Source organism: Cebus imitator, unplaced genomic scaffold (assembly GCF_001604975.1).
Source record: "Cebus imitator isolate Cc_AM_T3 unplaced genomic scaffold, Cebus_imitator-1.0 Scaffold22, whole genome shotgun sequence".
NCBI classification, from domain to species: Eukaryota; Metazoa; Chordata; class Mammalia; order Primates; family Cebidae; genus Cebus; species Cebus imitator.
In genome coordinates this window covers 535,732-557,214 of record NW_016107337.1, presented here as the reverse complement: position 1 = coordinate 557,214, position 21,483 = coordinate 535,732, and the positions used below count along the sequence as shown (strand labels likewise).

General features: G+C 35.6%; 1 protein-coding gene across 3 annotated transcripts in view; it reads left to right on the top strand.

Annotated features, from left to right (window-relative positions):
* The window catches only part of WWP1 (WW domain containing E3 ubiquitin protein ligase 1), a 112,221-nt gene that overhangs the window by 27,323 nt on the left and 63,415 nt on the right, over positions 1-21,483 (top strand). For all 3 annotated transcript variants that reach the window (XM_017521794.2, XM_017521795.2, XM_017521797.2), the window contains exons 3-5: positions 537-627; positions 7,488-7,626; positions 8,259-8,383. In XM_017521794.2, coding sequence (XP_017377283.1) covers positions 558-627; positions 7,488-7,626; positions 8,259-8,383 — 334 coding nt within the window. In that variant the 5' untranslated portion in view covers positions 537-557. The remainder of the gene's footprint in view (positions 1-536; positions 628-7,487; positions 7,627-8,258; positions 8,384-21,483) is intronic.

Genomic DNA, 21,483 nt, shown 5'->3' with positions numbered 1-21,483 from the left:
GCTGGTTTTGAACTCTACCTCAAGTGATCCAGCTGTCTTGGCCTCCCAAAGTACTGGGATTACAGGCATGAGCCACCGCCCCCTACCTGTAGTTTATTCATTCTCACTATGGTATAATGCTCCATTGTATGAGTTAGCCTAATTTATTTAACCATTTTTCTACCAAAGAACATATATGCTTCTGCTGTGTGTTAGAAGTTTCTACTGACTTGGGCCCTTGCTTACTGTGGGAATCTCAGCTCCTTCCCCTTCTAGCAGGCCCAGTGCTTTGTCTCTGGATCCCAGTGTTCCTGCAGCTGACATATCCAAGGCAATGTTCTAATGTTTATTTTTATTTTTATTTTGCTTATTACTTACCACTTTTTTTCTGTTATTTCAACTTGCTTTAGTTTTTTTCTTAATAGTTTGGTAGTAGGCTTGATAATTTCTCCATACTTTTTGAGAACTTCTTAGTTGATTTAAACCGATAGTTTTAACATTTTGAAACTTACAAACTCTTATCTAACACATGAATAAATTCACTTTTTTAAAAATAGGTTTTAGCTGAATTTTGGGACATGGCCACTGCTTCACCAAGATCTGATACTAGTAATAACCACAGTGGAAGGTTGCAGTTACAGGTAACTGGTAAGTTATTTTTATATTTAATATGATGATTTCCCAATGAACTTTTCTTTTGAATACCTAATTCAGCAGACTTATTCCAGAAATATAATTTATTTTAGATTCATACTATGGCATATTTGTTGTAATAGGCCTCAAAAGTAGATGCCCTCCAAAAGTATCTTATTTATTCAGTGAATATTTATTGAACCTATGCTGGCTGAAGAGAAGATATAGCTTCTGTAATGGTGGGAGAATTGGGGCTTTTGAATAAGCGTCATTGAGTTGATTCTTAAGTGATTAATAGGGTGGAGCAGGATACTAAAGGCTTTCTTACATGTGTTTAGCCATTTGTTCAATCATTGGGCAAATATTTAAGTGGGATTACATAGTATTATAATTCCCATGATACTGTGAGGTTAGTTGTTTCTAGGAGGTTTCAGTTAACAGAGCTAGGAAATGTTTATTGTAGAATGCAAAAAATAAAAAAAAATATTTTAAAATTCTGAGTTTATGGCTGGCTGCGGTGGCTCACGCCTGTAATCCCAGCACTTTGGGAGGCAGAGGTGGGTGGATCACCTGAGGTCGGAGTTTGAGACCATCCTGACCAAAATGGAGAAACCCCATCTCTATTAAAAATACAAAATTAGCCAGGTGTGGTGGTGGATGCCTATAATCCCTGCTACTTGGGAGGCTGAGGCAGGAGAATTGCTTGAACGCAGGAGGTGGAGGTTGTGGTGAGCTGAGATTGTGCCGTTGCACTCCAGCCTGGGCAAGAAGAGCGAAACTCCATCTCAAAAAAATATTTCTGAATTCATACTGATATTTCCAATTCATAGTAATAACTGTAGTCTCTAAGAACCATTTTCTACTAAAAGGAATAAAAATTTTTAAAATTAATATGACTTTATATTCATATCTTTTTTTTTTTTGTTTTTGAGATAGGGTCTCATTCTGTCTCTCTGGCTAGAGTGTAGTGGCACAAACATACCTCCTTGTACCCTCAAACTACTGGGCTGAAGTGATCTTCATGCGTCAGCCTGCCAAGTACCTGAGACTGCAGACGTTCACCACCTTGTCTGGCTAATTTAAAAAAAAATTTTGTTAGAAACAGGATCTCACTGTGTTGCTCATGCTGGTCTTGAACTCTTTGTTTCAAGCAATCCTTTTGCACCACCCTCTCAAGTTGCTGGGTTTACAGACATGAGCCAGTGTGCCTGGCCTGTATTTCTTTTCTCTTAACCCAAAAATCTTCATTCAAAATGACATTATCATAATACCTGTTTTATCTTACTACACCAGTTCAAAATAACATGAAAATTACCAAAAACAGAGGGAGGAGGAGGTGAAAAAAGGAAAAAAAATGTAATTTAAAAAATTACCAAAAACAATAGGTCCACTTATTGTAGTTTAAGATTTCTTTGTGTGTTTTCCCCCTTTAGGATGTATAATCAAAATACCATGTTTTAAAGTACCTTAGTAATTCTCTATTTGATTATGTCATCAAATTGATAAGGTCATTGTTTTCAGTTTTTTAAAAAATTAATTTTGTTTTATAACCATGTAAGATATTTATATAGTCCCAGAGTCAAAACCAAGGTACATTTAGAGAGGTCTGCCTACTTAGCCTCATTTTTCCCACTTTTCTGCCTTACCCTGTAGGTTCACATTTTTATTATATGTACAGTGTATGTATCTCATCTCTCCTCCTAATCCCCGAATTCTTAGATACTTTTCTGTGCTTCACTTTTTTTTTTTTAACTTTACAGTATTATTCTGGAGTTTGTTTCATAACAAAATATTGTTTTTTATCATTGCACCATACCCTGTTGAATAGATGTAAAAAAACCTAGTCTCCTATTGCTGGACATGGGAGTTCCACTGTTTGTTATTACAAATAGTGCTGCAACAAATAGCTTCATGCAAAAGTCATTCCTTATTTCCGCTTATGTATCAATAGGATAGGATCCTAGAATGAAATTGCTGGGTCAAAGAGTAAATACATGTAATTTTGCCAGTTATTGCCAAGTTCTGCTCCTTGAGGCATACAGCATTTTGTATCTACATCAGCTATACATAAGAGTGCCTGTTTTCCCAAAACTTAACCTAAATCTATTCTCAAACTTTGGGATTGCTCATAATTAGATACTGAAGTGGTATCTTAATGTTATTTAAAATAGCATTTCTCTCATTGTAAGCAAGGTTGAAGCATAAGGGATATTTGTATTTTGTTTTCTGTGAATAATAGGCATGTATATTTTTGAAGCAGTTCTGCTGATGAAATTGATAGGTACTCCACCGAAGAACCGCTTACGTAATTCCTTCTACTTTTGCTCTGTATTCAAAGCTTAGAGTCACATTTTCACCACATTTTCAGTTCATTGTAACTTGCATAGGACCTATGGACAGTACACCTGAGGTGTAACTTTCAAGTGATGTTGATCTATGTGTAAGAGTTCTTAATTGAAATAAGAAAAACCTAGGCCGGGAGCGGTGGCTCATGCCTGTAATCCCAGTGTTTTGGGAGACTGAGGCAGGTGGATTACCTGAGGCCAGGAGTTTATGACTGGCCTGACCAACATGGTGAAACCTGTTTCTACTAAAAATACAAAAATTAGCCAGGCATGGTGGCGCATGCCTGTAATCCCAGCTACTTGGGAGGCTGAGGCACAAGAATCCCTTGAACTGTGGAGGTGGAGGTTACAGTGAGCCAAGATGGTGTCACTGCATTCTAGCCTGGGAGATACAGTGAGGCTCCGTCTCAGAACTTACTGAAAGGCTATCAGGCGAATCAAATATGGAGAACCAATTGGAAAATAGATGTGGACCAAGGGAGTCTAAGTAGCCAAAACAATGCCCTGACAGTATTTATCATTTTGAGCGTCAGTTGCTACTCTTCTTTGCAATACAGTGACCCTTTTGGGAAATAATGATTATGGACCTGTACTAAATGGCACCAGATTTTAGTGCCTTCTTTTCTTTTTGTCTTTGTCTTTCATTTTGTTGATCTAATTTTCAAAATAAAAATCACCTTAAAATTCTCAGTGTTATTGATCTCATAATAACTTCTGCAATAAAGATTACTACTCCTGATTTGTCAGTGAGGACACTGAGAGTCAGAGGGATTAAGTGCCTTGGGTTAATAAAGAGAAACCAACTGAGGTCTTAAGACTCCAAGTTGTTGCTCCTTTTATTGGATTCCAGTGACTTCTGTATTGATTTTTCTTCTTTCTTTTTTTTTTTTTTTTAATGGAGTCTTGCTCTGTTGCCCAGGCTAGAGTGCAGTGGTGCGATAGACTCACGGCAACCTCCACCTCCTGAGTTCAAGTGATTCTCCTACCTCAGCCTCCCAAGTAGCTGGGATTACAAATGCATGCCAACATGTCCGTCTATTTTTTTTTTTTTTTTTTTTTTTGTATTTTTAGTAGAGATGGGGTTTCGCCCTGTTGGCCAGTCTAGTCACAAACTGCTGACCTCAGGTGATCCTCCTGCCTCAGCCTCCCAAAGTGCTGGGATTGCAGGCATGAGCCACCACACCTAGCCTTTTCTTTTTAAAAACAATCAGATAATACCCAGATTAAGGCCCCTCTAATATTGCAGTCTGGCTGGTTATTGTCTGTAAACTGAAATTCTCTGTCCTAAGCCAAATTATTAAAATATCCTAATTTATTTTTATCATTAGCATATTTACTCTTATTCTCATTTCTGTTCTTAACCCTTATCTGATTGGCAGCAACACATAAAAATTAGAGCATTGATCACGGAAAGCAGGAAAACTGATGGAAAAGATCAAACAGAAAACTGCATATTGTAATATGGTTAATATACTGTAATGTACCAGGTACTTAAGGATAGTAGCATATAGAAGTGTATTTTCTTTGATATTTTAGATTTTAGACTTTCAACAGGAAAGAGTCAGAAGTATAAAGTATGCAAGATGTATAAGAAGGATGAGATTGAAGGACAAATGGGCTGTTATATTCATGTTTATATTTTTTTTAGCTATTGTGTCTTCTAGAGCATTAATTTCATGTTTTAAAGTAAAAGTTTAAAATTGTATGCCACTTATTTATGAGTGGTGTGAATTATAGACTTCATTCTTTTCAAATGTTTCAACATTTATGGTCTAATCTATCTTTCCATTGATTTGGAATGCCACTTTAAACGTTACCATCTTGTTTGTTCTGTTCTCTTCACTTCTCTTTTACGTCGCTGTCAAACCATTTAAATTATTTTCACTTTATGGTACTTTAAAAAAAATTTTAAGAAATCTCCTTTTATTACTTTGCATTTTAAACCTTTGCTGTTCTCAAATTTTCTTTGGCTTTCATTTGAATATTTAAGTCTCCCTTCCTTTTCCTTTTCCCCCACCAAAAACACTCAAAACCAATCAGTTGGTGTTTTTATTTTAAAGTAATGTATTAAATTGGAGACAATTGAAATATTTCAGTGTTAAACTTTCCAAATCTAAGAATATATCATATCACTCTCTTTAAGTCTTTGTTTCCATCAGTAAAGTTTTACAGTTCTCTTCATGTGACTCTTACTATTTCTTAAGTTTATTGCTAGATTTTTTGAGGGGACATTATTGTGAGTGGGATTTTTAAGTTAACTCCCCCTACCTCTCACATGTGATTCATTTTCTGATAGTTTAAAAATATTTATATAACTTTAGAGTGGAGGACATTCTGGGTATAACACCAAAGAAAACTCATTAAATGGGAAAAAGAAAACTATTCTACTAAGTAGAACAACTTTTTGAATTAAGGTTTTCTTCTAGTTATTTAAAAACACAGTATTATAGTTATTTATATATACATTTTTGCTAGCACATTATAAATTCCTCATGAAATTGAAGATTATTATCTTTTAAAAATCTCTTTTCTTACTTTACCAGCTTATAATATTGTTGAGAATTTTGTTAATTAAGGGTATTCAGTGGACATATTTTGGATGGATCTGCAATGAACTCAAAAGAGTTAATACTATATAATCAGCTACCATTGTTGGATGCCAGGCATTCATTGATTGTGGTAGCACTTTGCATGCCTTCACTCACCAATACTAAGAATCAGGTACTACTGCTTTTCTAAGTTTTTAAGTAAGATGTGGAGAAATTAATTGACTGACTATGGTCAGGCTTCTAGTAAGCGGCACAGTTGAAAAATGAACCCAGATATATCTAACCTTCCATTTTTAACACCATTTTATACTGCCTGTCCCTTCTTCCAGTCTTCTGCTATATGGTTAAGACCTACACGTACTAAGGAAATATATGAGCACTTTTACTCAAAGAATCTTGGGGAGTTTCTTGGGAGAGAGCAAGCCTGGGCCTTCACATTAGTCCAGTTTTACTGAACTTAAAGAAGATTAGAACACTGAAGGATGGAAATGAGTTTTACTAAGACCCTGATAGTAGCACTTCAGACATAGCATTGAACACTCTTTAATTGCTATGCTGCCAGTACTTAAATATAGTATTTGGTTTGAATCTTGCATTTGTCACATTATATGTCAGTGATTTGTGTGAGTCTTTATTTAGATTATTATTCTCTTACAATAGAAAGGAAGCTTGCATAGCTTTGGTTGTTTTCATATCCTTAACATCCAGTGTGTTGACATGAAAGAGGCTTTCCCCTTCCTCATCTCTGACCTAAGGTGTTCATAGGTAATTGATTATGGAGGTGATCTTGGTAAGTTGTTCTTACTCCCTGGTCATCAGTATTTTGCCCAGAAAGTAGATAGTCCCTGATTTCTTCATATGTCAGGTACATTAGATTTAAGATTCACTTTCTAGAAGGGGTTAGGATTAACTTTATATAATGACACTTTGATTTTTAAGTTTGCATTTGAAAATGTCAATTCTACTTTTCTTCTTTTTGAAGCTAACTCTGCAGGTAAAGCATTAAAGCATTTTTTTAAGTGCCACAGTTATGCAATTTCAGAAAGACAAGTTAATCCTATGTGGCAGGTTGTTAATGGGAATGTTGCATCTGAAGACACTTTTCCCTTGACCTTTAATGCAGTTGTTGGGTAAGGTTGTGGAGGAATCGGTGTATATTGTTGGTAGGAATATAAAATGGTGCAGCCACTTTGGAAAATAGCCTGGCAGTTACTCAACAGAGGATTACCATATAAACCAGCAATTCTACTTCAAAGTATATGCCCAAGAGAAATGAAAATGTATGTCCACACAAAAGCCTGCACACAAATGTTCGTAGCAGCTTTATGCACAGTAGCCACAAAGTGGAAGCAATTTAGATATTTATCAGTTGATGATAGATAAAATATCGTATACCCATATAATAGAATGCTATTTGGCAAGAAAAAGGGTGGAGTACTGGTGTATCTTACAATATGGATGAACCTCGAAAATGTAATGCTGAGTGAAAGAAGCCAGTCACAAAAAAAAACCCATGTTACATAATTCTATCTATATGAAATGTCCAGAATAGGCAAATTTAAAGAGATGAAGAGTAGGATAGTGGCTGCCTAGGGATGGGGGTGGGGAGAGGGTTGATTGGGAGGAGAAAGGAGGATGACTGCTTAATGGTATGGAGTTTGTTTTTGTGGTAACAAAAATGTTTTAAAATTGATTGTGGTGATAGTTGTGCCACTCTGAATATGATAAAACCATTGAATCGTACAGTTTAAGTGGTTGAATTATATGGTATGTGAGTTATAGCTCAACAAAACTTTTATTCAGTTTTATTCAAATGGCTCTCAGGCATTATCAATAGCCTTTTTGTATTGTTCCTTCATTCTGCCAATCAGAAGAGTTCTAGTTGCACAAGAAGCACAACCCCATTCTTACTGATTAATTAGCGTGCAGTACTACTTTTTGGCAACACATATTCACTAGTGAATTATCATTTTTCTGTTAGTTTCTAGTGCCAAACTTAAAAGAAAAAAGAACTGGTTCGGAACAGCAATATATACAGAAGTAGCTGTAGATGGAGAAATTAGGAAAACAGCAAAATCCAGTAGTTCTTCTAATCCAAAATGGGATGAACAGCTAACTGTGTAAGTACCTTATATAAAGGATGCAGAATCTTCAGAAGGGAGTGTGTTTTTTGGAATATGTTTTTTATTTTGTAAAACAACTTAAAAGTAATGAGTGATTTTTAAAGTGTGGATCAACAATTTAAAGTATGGAGAAATGTTTGGTTAATTTTTTTTAAAGGAGGGGTTGCGTAATATTGCTTGCTTTGCTTTATAAACCAAATTATTTCCATATAGACATTTTCTTTGTTTTGGTACAGAAAGAGGACTGAAAATTAGTCCTTCTTAATTTTGGCATTTCAAAATATAATGGTATAAATTTGTGTATAGCAAAAGTATTATGTAAGTCTTTAGACATTTGTTCAAATAGAAACAGTGTTACTATGAAGTCTCAATAAGACTTTTGTGTTGGTGTTTTGGCTTGCTAATTCCAAAAATCCTCATCTATTATTAAAGTCCTAATGTATTTGAAAGTAAAACATTTTTCTTTATGATTCAGGTAGTTTCCTATTTCATACAATATTTCTTCTAAAATAAATGGAATTCATGGCCTTTAAAACATTGCTAAAATAAATGGTTTAATAGGAATTGTTATGTATTAATATAATGATGATGTCTATTCCTGTATTTTTGTTATAATTTCACCCTTCCAGAAATGTTACGCCACAGGCTACATTGGAATTTCGAGTTTGGAGCCATCATACTTTAAAAGCAGATGCTTTATTAGGAAAAGCAACAATAGATTTGAAACAAGCTCTGTTGATACACAATAGAAAATGTAAGTTTTTTTGTTCTGATCTTTATTTTTTTATAAGTTTATTTTAGACACTTTGAACATACCCCAAAGGCTAAAAGCAAAAACATAGTTTTGTATTCCTAAAGAACTTCAGTTATTGCTTGTGGTTGATTAACTTTGTGGCATTATATGAAATAAGAAATATTTCTCCATTCTGTGGATATACAAAGTGATCTCAGTCATCCACAAGTACCCTGTTGTCAGTGATCATCAGTCATTTATTATTTCTTGTTATTATATACTTTAAAACTTGAGAAAATTATCATTATGTGATCCTACTCTGTTTTGTCATTTGACTAATAATTTTATTTGGGTAAAATAAATTATACTTCTTAAGTCTTTTATTATATAATTAGTTTATTGTAAAAAATATGAAGAAGATAGAAATTATAAAGTAATATAATAATTTTCTATAATTTTAGTCTCCAGGGATACCCAATCTTAGTAATTTGGTCTCTTTCCTTTTCTTTTTCATAGACACAAACATATGTTTTTCTTCTTTGCATCTACTGGTTTATCCTCTGCTTTCTAGAAATTTAACAATATACTATAAATATTATGTTTCCATGATGGTTTTTCTAGATTGGGATTTTTAAGGTAGTTTAAACTTTAATTATTTGTAAACCTCCCATCATTATATGCAAAAACATGGGGGTATATACATATGTGTACAATTCTGGGGAGATGGTTCATAGCTTTTATCAGATTCTCAAAATGTGTGATCCACTGAATATTAAAAACCAGGGTTCTGACTGGGAGTGGTGATTCACGCCTATAATCCCAGTACTTTGGGAGGCCAGGGTGGGCAGATCACTTGAGGTCAGGAGTTCGAGACCAGCCTGGCCAACATGGCAAAACCTCATCTCTACCAAAAATACAAAAATTAGCCAGCATAGTGGCATGCCCCTGTAGTCCCAGCTGTTTGGGAGGCTGAGGCAGGAGACTCACTTGAACCCTGGAGGTGGAGGTTGCAGTGAGCCAAGATTGCACCACTGCACTCCCAGCCTAGGTGACAGAGTGAGACTCCATCTCAAAAACGCACACGCACATGCGCGCGCGCACACACACACACGAAACCAGGGCTCTAGTTAATGATTTTTAAGTACCATATAATGATTTCTCACACCATAATTTATTTAGTTTCCTGTTGTCTGACACTTAGCTTGTAACATTTCACTCAAAATATGCTCTTGCTGAAATCTGTAAATATTTTTGCTCTTCTTATTTCCTTAGAGATTTTCTTACTAATTCCTAAAAGTAGGTTTGCTGAATGAAGTAAGGGATGAAATGCTAATGTTGAAAATAACAAGTTGATCTTTAGAAAAGTTCTTTCTGCAAATCCACATGCCACTTAAAGAACAGTTGTGATACAGTTTTTGGAAATAAAGAATTGAGTTAAAATATAATATGATATGTCTTACAATAATTAGAAATAGTAATTAGTAGTTAGTATAAGCCATAGTAATTTTTATATATTTGGCTTAAAACTTTTTTTTTCTCTTAAAGCATTGTAAGTTTGATTCTCTGCAATGCTATGGCTTTTTTTTTCCTCAATGAGTCATGCAATTTATTTTGGTACAGAAATAAGTAATAAGTTTTATAAGCTACTCTATAGTAGCTTGCCTGGATTATTATTATTTAACCATGTTCCCATTGTTGGACATCCAGATTGTTTTCAATTCTGTTATGTTAGACTCTACTGAACCTCCATATATAAAGATAACTATCCTCTTATCTGCCAAATGATCCTAGGAAGTTTGTAATGTCAATACACTTCAAAATGAAACCCTTAGTTTTTGTATAAACTAAAAATTACCTCTGCTGTGCATAGTAGCTTACACCTGTAATCCCACCATTTTGGGAGGCCGAGGCAGGCGGATCACCTGACGTGAAGAGTTCAAGACGGGTGAAACCCTGTCTACTAAAAATACAAACATTAGCCAGGCATGGTGGCACATGCCTGTAAACCCAGCTACTTGGGAGGCTGAAGCAGGAGAATTGCTTGAGCTGACGAGGTGGAGGTTGCAGTGAACTGAGATTGCACCACTGCACTCCATCCTGGGTGACAGAGCGGGACTCCATCTCAATAAATAAATAAATAATAAATAAAAATTATCCCTTAGGATTTAATTGAGTAGGATATATTCAGGAAAAATAAAATTTAATAAACATGGATACAGTGAGTACGTGGCTTCGGAAATTGTAGTAGTAGCATCCTGCACACTTAAGAAGTCAGTAAATTAGTTTGCAAGGGCTGCCATAACAAAATACCACAGACTGGGTGTTTTAAACAATGGAAATTGATTTTCTCACATTTCCGGAAGCTGGAAGCCTGTGATTAAGGTATCAGTGGGGTTGGTCTTCTTCTGAGGTCTTACTCCTTGGCTTGTAGATGGACATCTTTTCCCTGTATCTTCACATGGCCTCCCCTCTGTATATGTGTCTGTGTCCAGATTTCCCCTTATAAGGACACCGTCATTAGATTAGGGCCCATCCTGATGACATTATTTTAACATAATTACCTCTTCAAAAATCTGGTGTCTAAAACGTCACATTTTGAGGTAATAGAGAATAAAACTTTAAGATACGAATTTGGTGGGGGGCACAATTCAGCCCCAAATAAAAGGTAAATAAATTTATTTGAAGAATTAAGTCTCATAATAGAATCATAATCCTTTAATGATAGAAGACACCTGTGGGTATTAGTTTTAGTCATTCATTTTATAGACAAATGAGTAATTAAAATAATTTAGAGTAATTAAAATTAGATTTTAATCTAAGTGACTTGCTCAAGCGTATACATGTAACTACTGGGTTGTGATTAAAACATAAGTTTTCTGATTCTTAGCTGCTTAATTTTTATTAAAAGTAACATAAAATTAATATGATTTAAGACAGCCTTGAAGCAATTTAAAAATACTTCTATAAATGAATGATAGAATTCTTGGTTGCTTTTGATGCAGCCTTTTGGTTTAGCACTTGTACTCTGAGTTTTAGTTGGGTATCACTTGAATGAGCTCCAGTTAAATTTTGGGGGTGTTATATAGTTACCTTTAAAAAGAAGTAAACAGACTGACCATGGTGGCTCATGCCTATAATCCCAGCACTTTGGGAGACTGAGGCAGGTGGATTACCTGAGCTCAGGAGTTTGAGAGCAGCCTGAGCAACATGATGAAACCCCATCTCTATCAAATATACAAAAAATTAGCTGGACATGGTGACATGTATCTGTAGTCCCAACTGCTTGGGAGGCTGAGGTGGAAGGATTGCTTGAGCCTAGGAGGTGGAGGTTGCAGTGAGCTGAGGTTACACCACTGCATTCAGGTATGAGTGACAGAATGAGACGCTGTCTCANCAAAAAAAAAAAAAAAAAAAGTAAACAAAAACTGCTAAGAATAAAATAGGTAGCCCAAGGAAAACATGACAACCTACTGATGAATAAAAATATTCAGTACCAAAAACAGTTTTTGTTCCTATCCTTAAACTCTGATTTGAGGGGCAAGATTATTGATTAGAGGTATTATGTTTCTGAGGTATGCCATATACAGAAAATGTTTGATAGCACCTTGAATAAAATGTATATATTTGTGAAGAAGGGCCCAGTGGAGGGATATTCTGCAGTGTGTCTATGTTCCTCACCTTAGAGAGAATAGATTTTTAAGGGATGAAGTGAAAGAGGAATCTCCTGAGAGGAAAGAAAGTAGACTGAGTTTTTAGATGTTGAGGCAATGAAAGAAGAGAACAACACTCAAGGACAATCTAGCTCTTCTGGAAGTACCCTGGATCTAGCATGTATGAAAACTTCCAGTATGATTTCTGGCAAGACATTTAAAAAAAAAGTTTATGGTGTGAATGAATGCAGACTGCTAGAAATGTGGTAACTGTTAAAATAAAGTAAATAATTAGGTTAGAATGGTAATGTTTGGATTATGAATTAATACTGCTATTATTCAACCTACATGAATAATTGAGGAGTAGGCTTGGATTTTATGCAGTTGTGTTTGATTGAGTCCTGTTTAACTGCCCACTGTAAAGGATAGGATTGTGATAGGAAGTACCTTGGATCTAGCATGCATGAAAACTTCAGTATGATTTCTGGCAAGACATTTTTTTAAAAGCCCATGGTGTGAATGAATGGCGGACAGGATTAAAGTCCTCGAAGGTAGATTACAATATTGAGCAGGTGACTGTGACCAGAAGTATATGTGGGGGCTCTCAAGGGTAATTTTAAAGGAGAAAGGACATGGTTTGGTGTTAGTGGGAAAGTTATTGTAGGAATCTGAGGTAACATTTATTATAACAGTTGTAGACCACAAACAAAATGGAATTAATGAGCAACTTGGAAGTAGAGACTATAGTATTCACTTGTGTTTTTTCAGAGCTTCCCACAGTCCACAGCTAAAGATATTTTTTAAATGTTGACAGAGAAACTCGCTTATTCAAGTAAAATCTTACTATGGAATCTTATTCTATATAAAAATTTTACTCTACATGAAACATATAGCGGTATTAAACAGCACAGTCATGAACATGCTCATGTGCCCTTACTCTTGCTATCTGCAGCAGTTCCTGAGTTAATTTCTGGGGGGAACCTCCTCCTGAAACCAGTTTGAAAATCACTTTTCTATAAGATCAAGTTCAACTCCTGGTTTCAGTGCCTTACAGAGTCTTAGTTCAGTTTTTCTAATTTCCTGCTTACATCTTTGTACCCTGACAGTTCCGTCCAGCTAGTCTTCTTACTGTCTTCTGAGTATGCTTTGTTGGTTCTCCTATATTGAAAGCAGCCTGACACTAATCATGTCCTTGTTATTTTCAATAATCATACATTTGTTTAGTGTATTTTTGTATTTCATTCTTTAACATAGATGGAATTGTTATGGAGAGTGCCAAAAGTATGCATAAGATAGCTTCTAAGGAGGCTGAAGCAAGAAGATCTCTTGAGGCCCAGAGTTCAAAGCTGCAGTGAACTATCATTGTGCCTGTGAATAGCTGCTGTACTGTAGCCTGAGTACACATTTTATGTTCCACTCGTATAGCAGGCTGTCCTCTCCTTTCCTTTCCTTCTTTGTGTGTGTGAGGAGTGGGGGCGGGTCTTGACAATGATGCAGGCCCTGTGGTATACTCATTGTTTTTGTCTAAGTGCTTTTGGAATGTAACTTTTACTTAACTATCCTTACCTTTCAACATAAATGCACTTAAACTTGCCCCAAATTTGTTTTGGAATGGAGTGGAGGTATAATTAATAATTCTACAAATGAAAACATAAGCTAATTGTAATAACTATAACTGAAAAAATTGGGTATCATTCAGATGTAGGGATTAATTTTTTTCTGTAGATACTGTCTTACTGCATTTGTGCTGCTATAACAAAATATCTGAGACTGGGTAATTTATAGAGAACAGAAATTCATTTCTCATAGTTCTAGGACCTGGAAGCCCAAGGTCAAGACGCTAGCAGGTTCGAGTTTGGAGAGGATCCAGTTCCTATTTCCAAGATGGCACTTTGTTGCTGTGTCCTCTGAAGGGAATGAACGCTGTCCTTACATAGCAAAAGGGACAGAAAAGGGCAAACCTACTCCCTCAGCCCTTTTATCAAGGCCCTAATCCCATCCATGAGGGCTCTGCCCTTGTGACTTAATCCCTTCCTAAAGGCGCTAGTTTTTAACACTACCACAGTGCTGATTAAGTTTCAACGTAAGAATTTTGTGATATGCCCTCAGACTGAGGCAGAGGTTGTCCAACTTTTTTTTAACTTAAATTATTTTTGTTGGTTGCTATATATATCTTAAATGAACCTTATTTACACATTCTTTCATTAGCAGTGGTCCTGTGTATTAGGTATTTATCTTCTATTGGAAAGATACTTATATTAGAACCACTTAAAGGATAAAATACCAAGAATCTTGTGGAAAAGGTAGAAGGGAGAACCAAAGTAGTCAATCTGTGAATAATAACACAGATTCTATAGATTCTGCTTTAAATTACCACTTGTCCTGACCATAGCCTTGATTTCTAATCTTTTAAAATATATTCTTGTGTAATGCTAGTGCCATTGAATTTTATGGACACATTCATATTATATATATGTTTGTTTTCTTTTTTTCTTCCCTTGAGACAGGGTCTCACTCTCACCCAGGCTGGAGTGCAGGGGTGTGATCCCGGCTTACTGCAACCTCTGCCTCCCGGGTTCAAGCAATTCTCCCACTTCAACCTCCTGAATAGCTGAGATTACAGACAAGCACTACCATGCACAACCATGTTTAGCTCATTTTTGTAATTTTTGGTAGAGATGGGGTTTCACCATGTTGGCCATGTCGGTCTCAAACTCCTGACCTCAAGTGATCTGCCTGCCTTGGCCTCTGAAAGTGCTGGGATTACAGATGTGAGCTACCACACCTGGCTAGTGTTTTATATTTTTATATAATTTTACTCTATCTTCATAATGAAAAGTTAGCTTTATTTAAGCACCCTTCTCTAAAGGCTGCTGTCCAATAGAACTTCTGCAGTGATTGTTATGTTCTATATCTGTGCTATCCAGTTTTTAGTCTTTAGTCATGTATGGCAGCTGAGCATTTGAAATGTGGCTAGTAGAACTAAAGGGCTTAATTTTAAACTTTATTTTATTTTAATTAAATTTACATTTAAATAGCTGTATGAGGCCTCTGGCTACTGTATTGGTCAGTGCAGTCTCAGACTATTCTGTGTGAATTGCAAAATCAGAATTTACCTCTACCTTTTTTTAAAAATAGCTTTGCTTTCCTTTCCTTCTTACTTACTTTTATGTTTCTCTTATGTAGAGTTTTAATTTTTTTATCACTAGGTATCAGGTTGTATTTTTTTTTTTTGAATGTTGCCCAGACGAGTGGCTGTTCACAGGTGCTATCCTAGTGCACTGTACGCTGTAACTCCTGGACTCAAACGATCCTCCCACCTCAGCCTCCTGATGCTACTACACTTGGCTACGTTGTCTTTTTTGTAAGGATCAATTCTGGAAGCTCTTTGAGTATTTTCTTAATTGTTAGTTTGAAATCTGTTTGTTTCTCCTTCATTATGATTTGCTGCTATTTGTCTTTTGTTTTCTCCGGCTCACTTACTTATACAGTCTAATCATATTGCTTTTTTTTCCCCCTAGGTGTTTCGCTGTGTCATCTGTTTGGCCTATGTTCTGATTTTGATAGATATTATTTGTCATTCCTTTCTTTATTGCTTCCAATATTGTTTTGAAATTTTTATGGTTTCCATTGTATTTTTAGTTTTCACAAAATCATTTATAGTAGTTCTTATAATTTTATTTTAAAATCTTGGTAGATTATATTAACCAATAATTCTTATTTTATTTGCCTAAGATTTTAAAAGTTTTTCATATAAGGATTTATTCTTTTGAATTCTGCAGTCCTTTAAATCAGACCTGAGTTGCTTTTTAATTTTGTATTCCCATTGCCTAACAGTTAATAGACTTTTCTTATTTATGATTTTTTTTAAAATAAAGATGCCTTTGTTATTTTGATATATTTGATTCAAAGCTTCCCATCTTCTAAGAAGTTGCATATTTTACCTCTGATATGCTGTAATAACTTGCTTAAAGTTAGAAACTCCTAAAATTAATTGTGTTTTTTTACTTTCTCAGATCTGGGACTTTTCTCCATTAAATAAACATTTACTGAGTTTTAGGAAGAAACATACAAAACACAGAAAGAATATGTAGTTTTTGACCAGTCCGCCATTCTACCGTAATAGGAACCCAACAGTCTTCCATATGAAAATAGATTTTGCAGTTGTTGAGGTCATTTGTACCTTTTCAAATTTAGGAAGCAAATTTCTTCCTCTGTTCAAGGCTCCCTATTGTTTTCTCATATATTTCATGGTTTTATATCCGTCTTTTCTGATATATTTGGGGTAATGGTAGGGGAGTGATTTATTTGAATAGGTATTTTTTCTATTTTTACGGTTTTTTTATTTCTTCATCCTTGATGGTATGAGTTGTTATAGCCATTCATAACCTTAAATAAAACCCCAGACTAACCAACATAAATTATTTATATGTTTTCCCCAGAATCCAACTAACTGTGTCTATTAGGGAGATTGTTTCACTTCACATTTAAGTCCTAGTGAGCTTTCACTTCTTAACCTTCATCTGTTTTGTAGAATAAGCCTAGTTGATTGATGCCCAAAGCTTTTTCTCCTGTAGTCCTCTAATACATTGTCTCAGAATGTTTGTGGATTTAAGCCATCATTTGTGCTTCAGTTAACGTTCAGTTCTGTGTTCAGATCACTTGAACAACATTCCAAACTATGGAAATTATTTATTTGGCTCTGCAAAGGTGTGTGTCATTTTTAGCTTTCTTTCCTTTATGTCATCAGTATGACATACTGATATCTGAGGTATGTTTCACTTACTCAGCCTCACTATTTCTTAAATTACAAAGGAAAAAAATCCCTCCGTTGTCACAGATAAACAAAGCTGGACATTGTTTAGAGTGATCAGGACATATTTTAAAAAGTATTCCTTTTTGCAATAAGGAAGAGATTCCAGCATGAACTGAACTCAACTTTGATTTGTATAGAGGTACTGGGTCTTTTGAAAGGAGAATGGAGTAGGGATGGGAGGGTCAATGGAGGCTCAGTGGAGTCAGGAAAATGAAAAATTACAAAAGCTTGGTCAGTGTAAATGCAATTAGGCCCTTGTATTTGGTAGCTGGCAAGTAATGAAGTCAGGATTCTATCCTTCCACAGAGACAGGGAGACAAAAGCCCTATCCTTCCTGATTACATTTTAAAGGAATGTCTTTCAGGGCCTTGAGAAAGACACTCACATGTTATGGGAGACAGAGGAAGGATTTACCATTGTAATCCCTTTTAAGTAAATACTTTAAGAGATAGTATTCAGGGGCCTGTCATCAGGTGATGGCTACAAGAGACAGTAATTTCTTTTGGCAGTCTTAAACTTTCTCAGGCAGGTATTTTAAGGGGAGCTAGGGTCATCCCTAAGAGCCTTGAGTTGTTAGGAACTATGGTAGTGCCTGCTCAAGTCTTTTAGTGTGTGTGCAGTGGTGGTAGTGGTGCTGGGAGTTGTGGATGAAATCATTAGTGCTGACTTTGCAGTTTTTCTAGACCAAGATTGAAGCCTAGTCAAGAAGGCCCTGAGGACCCTGACTGGAGTTTGATTAAAGAGAAAATCTTTGTCACTATACCCATAGGTGAAAACTATAGGAATAGTATAGCTAATATACACATTCGAGTATATACAGAACTTTGTGTTCCAATTTTGAGGCTGAGAGAAATACTTTAAATATTTCAGATAGGGGTGAGATGGCTACCATTTAAATGCTGATAATTAGAATGAGATTTTTTTTTTTATGGTGTTAATAGCGCCAAGAACTTAGTTTTTGTCAAGAAAAGCATGTTGAAATCCATTAAGTTCATTTCAAGTAAATTATGTCCAACATGATTTATAATGAATAATTCTTTCTTTATATTGAATGGTGGGGAAATACACCAGAAAAATGTGTCATTTGTGGTAGTGGACAGAGCATAGTCAAATTTGATTTTATATTATAATTTTCTTTAGCCTTATTAACTGAATGAATTTGCTTATTTAGTTTAGTTATTTACTTAGTTTACTATGACAAGTTTTGTTTTATAAATTCATTTGCTATCAACACAAACTCAGATATTTTGAAGTCAAAGCTTTGAATAAACAGTATTTTCATATTCCATGATATAAGTGCCTCTTTATTCTTTAGAAAAAACTTTTGTATTGAAATTATCAGGAGGTAAAAGGGAATGAAAAGTTTTCAGAAAGTTCAGCTTGCCTTCCTGAAAGGTTCTACTAATTTGTATACACATTGTAGCATATGACAGTGCCCATTTGAAAATACCTGCCACATTAATAGATAAAAAAGATGAGTTTTATTATCAAAGCATTTATTTGATTATTAATAAGGTCAGATGTTTATTAGTCATTCATACTTCACCATTTATTGTGGTTTCATGTTCTTTGTAGATTTCTTTATTGGTTGTTTAGTTTTTTTCTCACTGAATTATAAGAGCTGTTATTTTTTTCTCTCAATCATTAGCCTTTTTATTTTTTAATTTGTATTTATTTATATTTTTGAGCCAGGGTCTCACTCTGTTGTGCAGGCTAGAGTGCAGTGGAGTGATCTCGGCTCACTGGAACCTCTGCCTTCCGGGTTCAAGCGATTCTCCTGCCTCAGCCTCCCAAGTAGCTGGGACTATAGGCATGTGCCACCACGCCTGGCTAATTTTTATATTTTTAGTAGAGAAAGTGTTTCTCTGTGTTGGCTAGACTGGTCTCAAACTCCTGGCCTCAAGTGAACCACCTGCCTCAGCCTCCAAAAGTGCTGGGATTACTGGCATGAGCCACCACGCCCAGCCAGCCTTTTTATTTTTTATTGTGAGTTTCGTTTTATGCAAGTTTAATATTTTTCTAGTCATAAAATTTTATTAACCTTACATTATTTTTGTGCAGAGAATTGCTTCTGATCCCTAGTTTTGATTGTTATCTATATTGTTTTATTTTTACTTTAATTTCGTTTATAAATTCTGAAATTTTTTGTTACATGGTAGGAAGTGGGAGCTTACCTTTTTGAGTTGTTGAACATCATCAACTCATAGCATGCTGTAATGAAAAGACTTAGGAATTAGAAAACCTTGCTATTGTTGAGACTGTCACTTACAAGCTATGTAACGTAATGTGTTCATTTTGTTTCTAAAATTTCTATTTTTCTCATACATATGAGTATGTTGGTCAGCCTCTAAAATGGCCCCAAGCATTCATACTTTCTGATATTCTAACATCCTTCTGTAGTCCCCTCCCACACTGAGTCAGAGATTATATGTGTCACCAATAGATTATGGCAGAAGTGACGGTGTACAACCTCTGAGACTTAGTTGTATAGGCATTTCAGCTTTTGCCTTGTTCCCTTCAAGTACTCACCATGGGAAATCAGCAACCCTTGGGAAGACCCTCACAATGCCCTGTGGAGGGGCACTGAGGTGTCCTCTCAGCAGCCAGCAACCACCTGCCAGATGTATGTGTGCCCCTCTTGAGTTCCTGGCAATATTGAGTGATTATTGTTGTTTGTAGCCAGTAAATTTTAGGATAATTTGTTACTCAGCAATAGATAATACATTGTTTGAGCAATTTTTAAAAACTGCTTCAAAATGTGGCTCTGAGCTAAGTAGAAATCTGTGAAACATGTGTTTTCAGCAAATCCGTGATTTATAGGACAGATGACCTAGTTATATGCTTACCTCCTCAGAGACTTAAATTGTTCTGTCTCAAGTTGCTGTATTAACGCTAAGGAAAAATGTCTAGGAGGTACAAAAAAAAAATCAGCTTCTGCCTTACAAGAGTGAGTTCCCCTAGGACAGGACTACCTTAATCACTTAGTTACCTTAATCACACACACATATACATACACATGTAGATGGGAATTATTTATGTGATTGTCCTTCCAGTTTTATGATCCAAAATGTTATACATCAATTTTCCATGTTCAGAATTGTGAAATAATATATACTGTAAACACCCTCCCACTGCAGAATAGCTAGGTTCTAGATTGAACAAATCTTTGTGACATTGATGATTTTGCAAATAGGTACAGACCCATTCTTAAAAAAAAAAAAAAAAGCCAGGAGATGAGGGGGTTGGGGTAAAGAAAACCTCATGAACCAGAATTAGAATAGTCGGCCATGCTGATAGCAAATTTCATGGCACTGAACTTTTGGTTAACAGCCAGAGATAAGGGAGTTGAGCTTGAACTCCTCTAGCCCAAACTCTTGAGTATACCATCAAACCACTGTAAAATTAGGGCATACCATCAAACCACTGGTAAAAATTAGCTTAAAATTAGCTTAAGCTAACATCAAAGAATAAACATAAGGGAATAAGCCACCATGAGCAGAGGTTTTCCATAAAGAACCAGATTGTAAACATTTGAGCATGTAGGTCACATGGTTTCTGTTGCACCTATTAACTTGCCATATGGCTGAAAGCAGCCATAGAAAATATGTAAATGAGGCTGGGCATGGTGGCTCATGCCTGTAATCCCAGCACTTCGGGAGGCTGAGGTGGGTGGATCGCAAGGTCAGGAGTTCAAGACCAGCCCGGCCAAAATGATGAAACCCTGTCTTTACTAAAACTACAAAAATTAACTGGGCATGGTGACGTGTGCCTGTAATCCCAGCCACTCAGGAGGCTGAGGCAGGAGAATTGCTTGAACTGGGACCTGGGAGGCGGAGGTTGTAGTGAGCCAAGATCGCACCACTGCACTCCATCCTGGGCTACAGAGTGAGATTCCATCTCAAAAAAAAAAAAAAAAGAAAATATGTAAATGAATGAGCTTAACTGTGTTCAAATAAAACTTATAAAAAATAGGTAATCATCCAGATTTTAGCCTACAAACCTTAATTTGCTGATTCCTTGAACAGAAGGTGGAGTAGAGGAGATATTTTAAGAGAGAATGGCTGTAAGTTTTTGAACACTAATGAAAAACATGAATCCACAGATTCATACTGTCCCAAACGAGAACAGAGAGAGTCATGCCTAGACATATCATAGTGAAATGCATAACATCAAAGACAAATAGATTTAAAAAGCAGCTGTAGAGGAAAACAGGTTATTTGTAAAGATTCATGAATTAGAATTGCAGAATTAGTAATAGGAGAAGATAGTGGGAAAATGTCTTCAAAGAGTTGAGAGGAAATCATTACCAATATAAAACTGTATGTCCAACAAGTCTGTCTTTTGAGGATGAGAATGCAAACATTTACCGATAAACAAAAATGAAAGAATTTACCAAGAAACATACACTAAAGAGATTTTAAAAGGCTATTCTTTAGGAACCTTTTCAAACAGCTATATATTTCAGGGAGAAGCCAAATCACCAAATTCCAGACACTTGAAATCACGGGAGATGACGAGAATCAGATTGAATATCGATCAATATCGTTTTCTTCAGATATTGATTATTGGAGAAAGCTGAATTTCATGTTTTTGTAGTGTGGTTGTTCTTGTTGTTGTTGTTGTTGTTGTTTTTTGAGATGGAGTCTCACTGGGTC